Raw genomic sequence first — 13,587 nt, forward strand, 5'->3', positions numbered from 1 at the left:
GTCTCATGATTCACTCAGGCCCCAAGCTGGGAATCTAAGCTCCGCAGTCTACAGAGGAGCATCTGGCAACTATGGAGCTACGGGTCATCAAGAAACCACACACCTGACTCTCCTGTGAGTGTCACTGGGGCCGGGGCCGGGCGCCCCCAGCACCGCATGACAACCAGACTCATCTTCCTGGCAGTGGGCAAGTCCACCTTCATGGCTTTCAGAAATTAAACTTGCAAAAGACTACAGAAGTGGTTTCAAGGTATCAAATGACACCAAAAAGTCGATGGCAGGGGGGCACGGGAGGTGTCTGAAATGAAAGCTGTTCCCAGCATGATGACTTTAAAATGGATATGCATTCGGAGTTTGTTCTCACTTATGCTACCTCCATTAAAAGAAAATTATAGACCCTGAAAACCTCACATCTACTTTCTTACTACGTAATAGATGCTTCATCCAGCCATAATAGGAAATGACAACTACATGATTCACAAAGGCTACAGCTGAAATTTCACTTTAGAATAGCTGATGCTAAATTTTTGGGCTAAAAAAGAGAATTGCCAGTTCCCGGAAACACAGCTCATTAGTGTGTTTCAAGCACGGCACTGCAGAGTCCTGGCATTGTGCCAGTTCCAAAGGACCTCAAAGTCACACATGGGATGACTGTGTCTACCTAATATTCATAAGCTCATACGAGACAAATATCCTGGAATTTAACTTGACTACATGTATTTATTTTCAAGGTATAAACTAAAAGGAATGCTTCAAATAAATTTTCAAACTCTGACAGACAGATGGGTGGACAGGTGGTAGATAAATGACAAGAGATAGAGCAAATACTAAAGACAGCCAATAGCACCAAACACCAAATGTCACCTCTAAAGGGAAACGTTGCCAGTTAAAAACCATAAGAGTCAACAGCCATAAGACACTCCAACTTCGGAGGCAGTGAAATATGAAAACAATTTGTGTCTTAGAATGCATGAAATAAAGTACCTTCTCTAGGGTTTTCTAAGTCAAATTTTGGAGAAGGGTGTTGGTGAAAGCTCTGTGAATCTGTTTAAAATGCATCCTGCACCAGGATTCATGGCCCCGAGAAACGTAGAGTGAGCCCGTCTCCCAGTCCCAGGGCTCTAAGACTGCTGATGTGTAAAGACCAAAGACAGGGTAGAGAAACGACCCCCAGCACAGCAAAATTGGCTCTCAGGACTCTTCTCCTTACTCCAGCTAAAAGGAGAACTGCTAGACACTTGATCTGCTTCCCAAGTACCTTCTGGGTACCCTAACATACACATAGGACACACCCAAATGTACAAAATATCCAGTCCATATAGTGGGAGACAGATGGATAACAGCTCATATCACAGAAGGTTTGAGGAACATGGGACCAGAACAGAGGCTGATGATTGTCCTCGATCCAGAGCACGACCTCAGGCTGCTCACCGCCGTTGCCTGTGGTCTGATGTGGACAAGTCCAACATCAAGTCTAGACATCTACACTGCATCCTCTGCAGGCTCAACTGATGCCCTAATTCAGTGGTATATACACAGAGGAATACTACTCAGCCATAAACAAGAAATAAAGCCATCTTCAGCATTACTCATCAAGTCATTTGGACTTAAATTCCCTTTCTTCAATTTTCATTTCTGCAATACTTAGAAACCAAAGAGGTTGTCAACTCATACAGGGAAGGGAAAGATGCAAGCCTGTTAGAAAAACATATCAATTGGTAAAAATCATTAAAATGGCTATAACTATATAAAATAGTAATGCACATTTAAACTTAATGAAAATATGCTTAGTCTCTGAGACTAAATTTTTGTTGAAAAAGTAATAAGAAAATCAAGCTCTCATCAACTCTTGAACTCTCTAGGTTTTATGAATGCATACTCAGTCGCTCAGTCCTGTCTGACTCTTTGACTCCATGGACTGTAGCCTACCAGGCTCCTCTGTCCATGGGGTTTTCCAAGCAAGGATACTAGAGTGGGTTGCCATTTCCTACTCCAGGGGATCTTCCCAACCCAGGGATCGAACCAGCCTCTCCTGTGTCTCCTGCATTGCAGGCGGATATTTTGCCACCAAACCACCACGGAAGCCCTATGCTGCTGCTAAGTCACTTAAGTTGTGTCTGACTCTGTGCTACCCCACAGACGGCAGACCACCAGGCTCCCCTGTCCCTGGGATTCTCCAGGCAAGAACACTGGAGTGGGTTGCCATTTCCTTCTCCAATGCCTGAAAGTGAAAAGTGAAAGTGAAGTCACTCAGTTGTGTCCAACCCTCAGCAACCCTATGGACTGCAGCCTCCCAGGCTCCTCTGTCCATGGGATTTTCTAGGCAAGAGTACTGGAGTGGGGTGCCATTGCCTTCTCCAGGGAAGCCCTATAAGTGTGTTCAATCACTTTTCAGGAAGGTGTCATAGTTTTAATGTTTATAGCAGGCAGATAATGCTCATAAAGAGCATGTTCATTTGGTTTCACTAAACTTTTCTCGACCTTGTGAATAAAGAATTCTATAAAACACCATCTGTCAGTGTGTCTGAAGAGCCCATGGACACTTCTACAAGACTTTAAAAACACAAGACAAAAATCAGCATCGGGAAATTATTTTTTAAATGAATTACCTATATTAATAGCAGTTTCTTGTTTGTCGCCTGTCAACACCCATATTTTAATCTCGGCCTTCAACAGAGTTGCTATGGTTTCCGGCACGCCTGCCTGAAGTCGATCTTCTATGGCGGTGGCTCCAAGTAGCAGTAGATTCTGGATTGAAAAACAGTTTCAATTAAAGATGGGGAAACATGTGAGAGAGGCATGAATGACAAAACTCCTCACAAACGAAAGGCGGTCAAAATGTTCTGAAGTAATTACCTTACTTCCTCTACATGAAAACTTTGTTTGCAGATAATTAATGACAGACATGTGTGGCATTTCAAAACCATCCACAAGGCCAGAGCCCCCCACTCCCCACACATGCACGCAGGCCAGTGCTCATCATCTACTTCTGGGTACCCAGGCATCATGAGATGGAGACCGTCTGGCGGCACAGCACTCGGGCAAGTCACCTTGGGGACACTAACGGGACTGAGCCCTCCCTCTCACTTCACTGACAAGCAAAGGACAGTGGTCCAGCTAACACCTGAGAAGAAATGGTTCAGTGACCAGCAAGCCAACGAGGTCCTGAGTGCCCACCTCTAGCATGGGGCCACATGGGTACTATTTAGTTGCTTTATGATTCACAAAGTAAATATTCGAATCTTCGGGGAATCAGGGTAAATGGACACGTGAATTCAGCTTCATCTGCACCCAAATTTCATTAAAATGACAAACAAGGGGGAAAAAAAGCAAAGGTGAATCTAAATAAATAAAGGGATGAGAAAAGCAAGCAAGCAAGGACTTTGAAGCTACTGAAACTGGAAAACGGAAGGACCAACAGTTGCTGACATGAAACAAAAGGTTGAACACCGGCTTCCAGATTTCAGGGGATCAGCCTGTAGAAAGCTAATTCACATCTTGGGAGAAACTGAAATAACAACAAAATCCACACCAGCAACGTGGAGCTGCAAAGGCAGAGCTCAAACCGTGTTGGGATATTAAGCGTGACAACAGTAGGTAAGATGCCCAACCAGCCTAGACATTCTATCGGCCCAGGAAACTCAACAGGGTCAACTAATCTCATTAAGCCTCATTTCAGGCCAGCCCCGAAAGTCATTGATGCTGTTTTTGCCCTGATACTTAAAGACACGAATGCTTGGCAGAGGGTGGCTAGACCTTTCCAGTACCCCATAAAAACTGATGGTTTCTTAAAGAAGAGAAACGATTAAAAACTAATGATGACTTTTTACTTGGTTTTGTGTTTTTCCAAAGTGTATCTTTCTTCACTGATGTACCTCATTGATTTAATGAACTCGTTTTATGAAAAGTTTCAAATAACCAGGTAACTGTTATGTAAGGGTAATATGTCATAAAGTAAGTTATCAGGCTGCCAATTTTTGTGTTCAATAAATTGTAATTTCCTAGTGAGAAAAACAAACAAAAAAAAAGCTAATGGTGAGTTAAGACACTCATAAGACAGAGAGCATCGCTGTGCAAGTTGAGCAAAAGGAGTCCTGCTCACAGACTGTCTGCCCGCTGGGCGTCGCTGGGCGATACAACCCCGCCACGTGCCGTTACCTTCTCGATGATCTCGTAGCACTCCTCCAGCCGCTGAGCGCGGTCCTTCAGGATGGTGCTGGCTTCCTGGTAGACTTTGAGCCACTCCTCGTAATCCCGCTCAGTGAGGTCGGCGTAAGCCACACACAGAGTCCGCAAGCCTGCAAGACAGCCCCAGCGTCTCTTGGTGAGGCTGCTGGTGACGGGCCAGCAGGGGGCTTACCCCTGGGGGACACCGTGCGACCCCACCAGCGTGTGCAAAAGCGAGACAGACCATCGGCTCTGTAGGGTCACTCTGACTCCACGTTCGCATGCTCAAAAGGGGAATTTAAAGGCAATTCTATTTTAATATAAACCAGCTCTTCTACAGATGCTGACAGTAGAGAAGCCATAAGAGTGAGCCCCCAGCAGCAGAGCAGGACAAGAGCTGGGCACGACCCACACCCAGGAGGAGCCAGGGCCGGAGGGCAGGAGCACCTGTCAGACAGCAACAAAGGCCTGGCACGCTACCACGTGGAAGACACGGGCTTCAGCCAGCCAGGCTGTGTGTGTGCGTGTGCATGTGTCCCTCGGTGGGAGTGTGCTCCCCTATGTCCCTGTGTGTGTGTGTGTCCCTTGGTGGGAGTGTGTTCCCATGTGCGCATGTGTCCCTGTCTGGGAGTGTGCTCCCACGTGTGCATGTGTGTTCCCAGGTGTGCACATGTGTTCCCATGTGTGTTCCCCTATGTCCCCGTGTGTGTGTGTCCCTTGGTGGGAGTGTGTTCCCATGTGTGCATGTGTGTTCCCATGTGTGCATGTGTCCCTGTGTGGGAGTGTGCTCCCATGCGATCATGTGTGTTCCCATGCATGCATGTGTCCCTGTGTGGGACTGTGTTCCCACGTGTGCGTGTGTTCCCCTACATCCCCATGTGTGCATGTGTGTTCCCATGTGTGCATGTGTTTGCATGTGTGCATGTGTGTTCCCATGTGTGCATGTGTCCCTGTGTGGGAGTGTGCTCCCATGCGATCATGTGTGTTCTCATGCATGCATGTGTCCCTGTGTGGGACTGTGTTCCCACGTGTGCGTGTGTTCCCTACATCCCCATGTGTGCATGTGTGTTCCCATGTGTGCATGTGTTTGCATGTGTGCATGTGTGTTCCCATGTGTGCATGTGTCCCTGTGTGGGAGTGTGCTCCCATGCGATCATGTGTGTTCCCATGCGTGCATGTGTCCCTGTGTGGAACTGTGCTCCCACATGTGTGTTCCCATGTGTGTTCCCCCACATCCCCGTGTGTGCGTGTGTGTGCACAGACACGGGTACACATGCCCACGGGAGCCCAGGGAGACGAGGAAGCAGTGGCCAGCACTCACGCAGGGGCCCGGTTCTCACTGCACCCATGTGCAGAGGAGCCTGACATCAGTCTGTCTAAACCCTGCAGAGAACTCCTTTCCTGTTCTCTGTGGGTTCAGTGGGTTATTCTCCCCAGAAGTCAAGGAGCCAGTGTCGTAAGGAAAACAACAACAAGGGGAGTTTTCCCAGAAAGGAACTAGAAGACAATTCTGAGCAGCATCCGGTGTGAACCTGCCTCACCCGCGTCCCCCAGGTTAAGAGTTGGGGGGGTTCCTGTGTAGGTCACAGAGCACAGCTGGTCTGGAGCCTCAACTCTTGTCACTGCCAGCGGCACAGAACACCAGGGGTGGGGATGGGGTTGGCGCGAGACCACCACCTGCCTGTGAAGCAAGCCAAGCGCTGCCCAGAGATGACACATGAACGTGAAGGCTCCCTGGAGTGCCCCCTGAAAGCACGGCTCTGCCGGCAGACATAACATTTCCAAATTCCACTCACCTTCCGTGGCAAAGTACTCCAGGTGGCAGAGAGTCTCCTCCATGTATTTTGAATCTTTTGAAAGTCTCTCAAAAATCACGTTATCCTACAAAACAGGGAAACACTGTAATTACCCTTAGGCCAGCTGACCCTTCAGCGCCGCAAGCCCAGCTCTGACTTCCTGGTTTCGATCCAGTGCACGCCTGAGTGGGGAAGGGGAAGAACAGCTCTGGGCTGGATGCAGTCATGAGCTGTGGAAAGCAAATCGGCTGTGGGTCCACAAATCGGGGAGGACCCCGGGTGTCCAGAGGATAAATAATCAGGGACACAAAGGGGCCCACATTCACCCAGATTTGCGAAGCCCCCAGTGGAGTTTATAATACCCTCTGCAGAAGTGGGAAGCATAAACACACAGCGGACACCATTCAAGTGTGCGGTCTCTTCCTAGCGCTGCCGGACTCCCACCTGGGGGTGGGCACAACCTGCCTGGCACAGAATCCAGTTCAGCTGAGAACACACGGTATAGACAGTTCATCACCCAGAGATTATTCACATGCCCTACAAAAGTAGGGCTGGAGGACTGCAGGCTACAGATCATGCAGCAAATATGTTACAAACAGCACAGTTTTAGGCTCCCCCCAAATCCTTTAAGAAATCTAGTTTGGTTTGGGGGGAGGCAAGTTGGAAAAAAATTAAATCCTATAATACTTTGGGCACCTGATGCAAAGAGCCAACTCATTGGAAAAGATCCTGATGCCAGGAAAGACTGAGGGCAAGAGGAGAAGGGAACACAGAGGATAAGATGGTTGGATGGCATCACTGACTCAAGTGATCACCGACAAACTCACTTGAGTTTGAGCAGACTCTGGGAGATGGTGAAGGACAGGGAAGCCTGGTGCACTGCGGTCCATGGGGTCGCAAAGAGTCAACCCTAACATAATCTGGACCTTAATGAATTCACATAGGATGCCTTTAGAATTCACACACATTGCCCACTTTTAAAAACTCTGGTCACAGTGTCTTCAAATACTTCTTCCCACAATTGGTAAAGATCAGTAAGATTTCCAATGCATTGTTGATCCTAGTATTATTTCATATTTTCTGACACAGACTCAAGAGCTGAGCTTAATAAAGCTTTCCTTCAACACATAAGACCACAGTTTTACAGAATGTAGTTTTGTGAGTCAGGCTCATAAACAACAGCATCTTTCCCTAAAGATTTAGATTCAATGACCAGGAGGCAGAGAGGACAAAAAGCCTGACGTAGGAAGTAACCAGAGGGGACCAGAGGTGATGATGGACCACAGATGGACGCCGCCTCAAGCCTGCCACACAGCCTCTGTGGTGAATAAAAACCACAAATACTGAGAACAGCTACTAAGGAAAAAATACACACCAGAATCCTTAAAAGATTAAGTAGCTGCAGTCGTGTCTGACTCTGTGCGAGCCCATCGACTGTTACCTCCCAGGCTCCTCTGTCCATGGGATTCTCCGGGCAAGAGTGGGTTGCCATGCCCTCCTCCAGGGAAACTTCCTGACCCAGGGTCCGAACCCACATCTCTTACGTCTCCTGCATTGGCAGGGGGCTTCTTTACCACCTGGGAAATCCTAAAAGATCATAGGTCAACACAAATGATTGCATCTCTCACAGTCACAATGCAAGGGTGGAAAACGGCAATCAAAATTCACACGCCAAGGATTCTGGAGGACACAGCCGGCTACTGTTTCTGAAACCAACCACTGACTGCCCTGGCCACACTGGCTTGAACCCCTGTCATGGTCAGCGGGCTTTTACCTCTCAGTGAGCTTCAGGAGCCTTTCAACCTGAGTGACCATGAGGGGTGCTGAGAATGGCGGTTAAGGGAGAAGCAGGGGTCCCCCACCGTGCAGACATCGGCCAGTACTTACAGCCCCTTTACAGTAGAGTCGAAGCTGTCCCGAAGGAGTTCGCACTATCACAGACATTCTCTTTCTGTCGCTGTAAGAGTAAAGACACAAAGGAAAAAAACCGCCATTGCTGTTTTACAGGATCACATCCTGTGACTAAACAGTAAGCAGCCCAAAAGGTGGTCTGGCTGCCCCAATCTCCATTTTCCCTACCTTCCTCCTCCAAGTCAAAATTTGTGTGCCTCCTACTCTCTTATTTACATATAAGGGACATAAACCTATTCTTTTCCCTACCAAGCAGACTCACTAGCACAGCTCTTGATGGCAGGAGAGACAGAAATGGAGACCTTGAGTGCCTCCTCTGGGTACCTAATTTTCTTCTGATGATATTCTGTCCATGTACTCTTATTGCACAGCTCAAAAATATCCAGTCACATGCCAAGTAACAAAGGGGAAGATCAAATATAAACCTACTTCACTCAAGAGCATCTCATCCTGCCTTCTTTTGACTGGAGTGGAAAGAGATGATGGATTCCGAGAACCTCGTGATTTAGCACTGAGGTCCCTCCATGGCTCCTCCCCAGCACCCCCGCCAGCAAGCATATGCCTCCTTGCACAACTTCCATCAGGACCCGCCCTCTCCCTCTGATTCTTCTTTCTGATCAGTATATATAGGGAGAGTTTAAGAAAAGAGAAATATACCTGGAGAATTCCAGGACATTCAGGATTCCAAATGTCTGTTCCTGTCCCATCTAGAGAGGAAGGGGAAAAAAAAAAAAAGCTCTTACCTCTCTTACCTGAAGTGTAAAGCATTAGCATCTCAAAACAACCTACTCCTCACTCACAAACCTCTCTACACACACCTGCTCCCCATCCCTCCCCTCCTCCATCTCTCATTCTCTCCACCTATTCCCGGTCAGACGCCTTCCAACCTGTACAGTTCTCCGCAGTTAGTCTGGTAGGGTCACAGCGCCCCCTTCTGGTGGAAGCTTCTCATTTCCTCCACCAGGAGTGACCGTCCCACCAGCTAATGAGAGTCATTTCCAAGGCATATAAATAAAGGACACGAGCCACACAGGTCCATCCCAAACCTGGGGCCAGTTAGGCTCACGAATCCAGAATTTTTCACATTTCACAGAAGTATATACACCCAACCCCACTGCATTCCCGCGGGGCTGGGACTGCACCCTGTTATACAACACATGGGTTTTCTGCAGTGTTGGTTGCTCAGTCATGTCCATCTCTTTGTGACCCCGTGGACTGCAGCCTGTGCAGCAAGCTATGTGGCTTGGTGAGAGTCACACAGAACAGGCACAGCCCTGTGCAGTCCCGTTAGGTTTTGCTACCAAATGTCCACACCCCAAATTCAGGGGAATTCTGAAAACAACTTGGAATATAAGTTCTGCATGTAAGTAAAAGAATGGACCGCCACCAGGTTAGGAACAACATGGACTTATTACACCAGATGGACATGAACTTCACACGCATCCATGAGATCTGAGGATGCAGAAAGCCAAGAGCTGTAAAAAGCCACAAGTCCTCCCCAAACGGAGGGTGGGGATCGTTAGAGGACTTGCCCACAGACCCTCACCCACCAAGACAGTGAGCGTGGCCCCTCTCGGCTCATTACAGAAAACACCCGTAGCCACCCCAAGGTCCCTATCTGACCTCATTCCTGATTTCAACCTTTTCTTATCCCCAAATTTCTCCCTCTAGCTCCTTGAGAGGGAAACTCAGAAAAAAATCAAAAGCCTTGATTTCAAGGAGGGGGGAAAAAACCCACATCAAAAAAAAAACTTTAAGTGCCAACTCCATCCTCTGCCAGCCTCGGAGACCAGAGTCAGAGACCAAGGGCTTCAGAGAGATAGACACGGGCCCGCCCTGAGGATGGGGTTGGAGCGGGGGGTGGATAGAGGATTATTCCCAACAATCACAGACCCAGCATCAGGCTTCCCACGTTCTCTCCTGCATGTTATCCCACATCAGTGGGTGGAAGACCATGGGTAGTGCCTTTGAGAGAGAAAGATGATAGAAATGCAAAAACACAACCCTGAGCCAACAACATAAAAACACACAACCGGGAGCCAGCAGAAACACACAACCTGTCAATTCTCAACATGCCTAGTTTCACAGACAACCAGCTCTCCTAGTTACAACAGGCGTTACTATATCTAACAGACAGCCTTCCAGAAAGCAGGTGACCAGGACCATCCGGCGGCACCTGGGGCTGTCACTTACGGCCTCGATGATGACAGAGTAGGGCGTTCTGGCTGTGAAGACAAAGCCCAGCTTCCGGGCCCCTTTGACCAAAGCGGCTTCGTCTGTCAATAAGAACAGAGGAGGCGTTGACTCGTCTCTGGGAAGGACAGCATTCTGTTCAGCAAGTGTTATTTTTCCCATGAAAAAGACCCACACCAGCGACAGACGCCTGGCCTTCCGTGCAGTAAAGACGGAGGACCTAGAAGGTGCCGACTCACTCCTCGCCCCCTACTAGGGCCCAGAAAGGAGCACCTCCCTCAGAGGAGAAGCTGTGGACCTGGAACTGGTCCCCCAGGACACTGCAGCCAGCGGGAGACCGGAGGCACACGGCGGGGCAGGGCAGGGCCGGCAACAGCGCCGCAAACACCCAGGGGTCGGGGAAGGGGGCAGCGGGCACCCCGGCCGCGGGGCCTCACCTGGGGAGGAGGCCTGGTAGACGATGCTGTCCCCGTCCCTCTCGGGGACCACGGTGTGGCACACGGCCAGCAGGGTCAGGAACTCCTGGATGCAGGGTGCTGTGGGCTGCAAACGGAGCCAAGATCAGTGGCTGTCAGGACGCCCCTGACCTACTTCAGGGTCAGGCTCAAAGGACTCTTCCTGGATTCTAATCCAGGGGTTCCTTCCTGCTGCCCTCAGAACAGAGGTCAGGAGCCCCGGTTCCAGGCACCCTTCCCTTCACACCTGCTCACCATCCAGCCCATCTCCTGCGGCTCACAACCCCCTACTCTGGGTACCTAGCAAGGTGTTTAATGTGAACTAAGCCCTTAAACTGTTTCTAAACGAATGAGTCTCTTATGGACCAGTTTGCTGTTTGACAGTTTAAATCCCTTGCTGCTGCCACCCTGTACTTTCTCCTTACCCTTCACCATTCCAATGTGAACAGACCCTTTCAGCCACCCATCCGCACCATCACTCTCAACCTAACACTCTTTGAGGGCGCTTGAGTCCTTTCTCAGAAAGCAAGTCCTCACCGGTGCTCGTTTCTTTAACATCCTTAATTAACACTCCCCTCCTCCACAGAAGGTTCTTCTGAGACGCCACTCTTCTGCTTAGAGGACCTCTAGCCGAGTGGCGCCATCTACCTCTGAGACCAAAATCCAGGAAAGGACAGTATCAATGTCTGTGATCCTGACACAGAGCACAACCTTCAGCAGCATCCTCTATGCAGCCTGGACCACCTGGTCAGCATCTCTGGGGCTGAAGCAGGATGGCTGCCTCCCAGCGCGGGAGCATGGGTGCCTTCCATGCTCACATCTCAGAACACTGCTGGGAAAGTTCTAGCATCAACAAATAGGCACTAACTGAAATACAATATAGCAGACCTCCTCACTGAGAATTCAGAGAACATTTTAAATATATCTATCTCTTCACAAAATTTGGGAAAGATAAAGTTTTAATGTTGCTCGAGTTCACCTAATTTCAAAACTGAATTTTTTTTTTTTTAGAAAAGTCATATTAGGTCTAATTTATACTGGTTAAACTGGTTGTGAAATGCTCTGATCACTGAAAACGTTAGTATTTTTCAGAATAGCCTTTAGAACAAAAATGCATTTATATGAACTAGCAGTAAATCCTGGTTTGCCCCAATAGTTCAGAATGTGACATCACAGTTAAGAATCCAACAGATTAAGATTCTGACTCTCATTTCTCCATCTGTTTGCTGGGTGACTTCTGGCCAAGTCAAGTTTTCTATGCAGCTCCCCATCATCTCTCCGAGGTGACTCGGGTGCTAAAGGAAACAGCCTTCAAATGTCTAGCACATAAGTAGGATGCTATAAATCCTGCATATTATATCTTGTTTCCTAGGTGATCCTAACCAAAAGATACGTAATTACTTTTCAAAATACATGACCTCTTAGATTCACAACTATGAAGAAACAGTCTTGCATAAATCTTACAAAACACAGAAATCTGAAATGTTAGCAAAATCTATGATCAGACTCATCTTGATGTGCTTACTTTATAACTTCACTACATACTTAATCAGGCTTCAAATTCAGTTATGCAAAGTGTTCTTCACAAACTGATCATTTTCCTAAAGTACTAACACCATAGAAGTGAAGGCACATCTCTTCCCCAAGTTCCAAAACAGCAACTTTCAAGATGCTATATACATACATAAATGCAAGTGCATCATAAGATGTTTAATGTTCCAGAAGTGAATGATGGCCCTTACATGATGATCCTCGATGTTCTTCAAGAGCCTGGGGTCATCAAAGTCGCAGGAATCACTAGGTGGAGGAGGAATCCGGCTGAGAAGAGAATAGGAGATATTACTCAGCTCCAAAGTTCCTTTAACTCAAACCTAGGAAGAATCTGTCTTCAGAAAGAACCACACATAAAAAGGCTATAAATTTATATTAAACTTTTAAAGATTTGAAATATTGTGTATTATTTCAAACCTCAAGACAGTAAATCTCACACCTGACTATGAACAAAATAAGGATGGTCCCTGACTTACATTATTTTGACTTAATAACTTTTCAGTGGTGCAAAACTGATAAGCATTCAGTAGAAACTATCTTTCAGTCTTTGAACTTTGATCTCTCCGCAGGCTGGCAACACATGGTACAATCCTCTCTCATGATTCTGGGCAGCGAGTGTAGCCCCACCATCATGAGGGTGAACAACTGAAACACAACCATGCTGGATCCAGACAGCCACACAACAGATGAGTTAATAAACAAAATGTTGTGTGTATATACATATATATAATATTACTCAGCCTTCAAAAGGAGTGAAATTCTGATACATGCTACAACATGTATGTTACAACCTTAAAGATATTATGCTGGAAAGTCAGAAGTGAGCAGGACATATCCGACCGATAGCTGGGTACTTTTGTTAAAATCCCTGTAGCACGATTGGACTTTTAAAACCATACTCATGTTTCATTTTTATTCTGGTTCTCTCCTAAAATAACAGGCAACTTTTATTTACAAAATAATCTGGTGAGAAATGCTAATATAAAATTGTTCCAAAGCCTTTCCCACTAAAGTATCAAGAACTGTTAAAAAATACTTACGAGAAATCATCTGAGGATGGTTCCCTTGTCAGTTCTGGAAAATGACTGCCAGAGAGAGAAACAGAGTAGTCACAGAGCTGTGATCAAAAACACAGATATTCACACAAAGTACAAGCAGCAGCAGCATAGATCATATATTAGGCTACTAAACAAGCCTTGGTAAATTTAAGAAGACTGAACTAGCAAGCATATTTTCCTATCACAAGATACAAAACTGAAACTCAATTACCCCCCAAAAAATGGAATATTTACAAATATGTGACAATTAAACAACATGTGAATGAACAACCAATGGATCAATGAAGAAATCCAACATGAAATCCAAAAATACCTAGAGACAAATGAAAATACTAAAACTTGAAGAATGCAGCAAAAGCAGTTCTGAGAAGTTTATAGCAATAAATGCCTACCTCGAGAAACAAAAATCTCAGACAGCTTTATACCTAAAATAACTAGAAAAGGAACAAATAAAAC

The 13,587-nt window shown here is 46.9% G+C and overlaps 1 protein-coding gene across 4 annotated transcripts in view; it reads right to left on the reverse strand.

Moving 5' to 3' along the window:
• Positions 1-13,587, reverse strand: part of LOC113902374 (phospholipid-transporting ATPase IB) — a 495,526-nt gene that overhangs the window by 355,177 nt on the left and 126,762 nt on the right. For all 4 annotated transcript variants that reach the window (XM_027557555.1, XM_027557554.1, XM_027557558.1 and 1 more), the window contains 9 exons: positions 13,114-13,158; positions 12,265-12,340; positions 10,505-10,610; positions 10,068-10,150; positions 8,532-8,581; positions 7,851-7,920; positions 5,964-6,048; positions 4,159-4,298; positions 2,610-2,748 (listed from right to left, as the gene is read on the reverse strand). In XM_027557555.1, coding sequence (XP_027413356.1) covers positions 2,610-2,748; positions 4,159-4,298; positions 5,964-6,048; positions 7,851-7,920; positions 8,532-8,581; positions 10,068-10,150; positions 10,505-10,610; positions 12,265-12,340; positions 13,114-13,158 — 794 coding nt within the window. The remainder of the gene's footprint in view (positions 1-2,609; positions 2,749-4,158; positions 4,299-5,963; positions 6,049-7,850; positions 7,921-8,531; positions 8,582-10,067; positions 10,151-10,504; positions 10,611-12,264; positions 12,341-13,113; positions 13,159-13,587) is intronic.

The sequence above is a fragment of the Bos indicus x Bos taurus genome, chromosome 12, assembly GCF_003369695.1.
Source record: "Bos indicus x Bos taurus breed Angus x Brahman F1 hybrid chromosome 12, Bos_hybrid_MaternalHap_v2.0, whole genome shotgun sequence".
Lineage (NCBI taxonomy): Eukaryota > Metazoa > Chordata > Mammalia > Artiodactyla > Bovidae > Bos > Bos indicus x Bos taurus.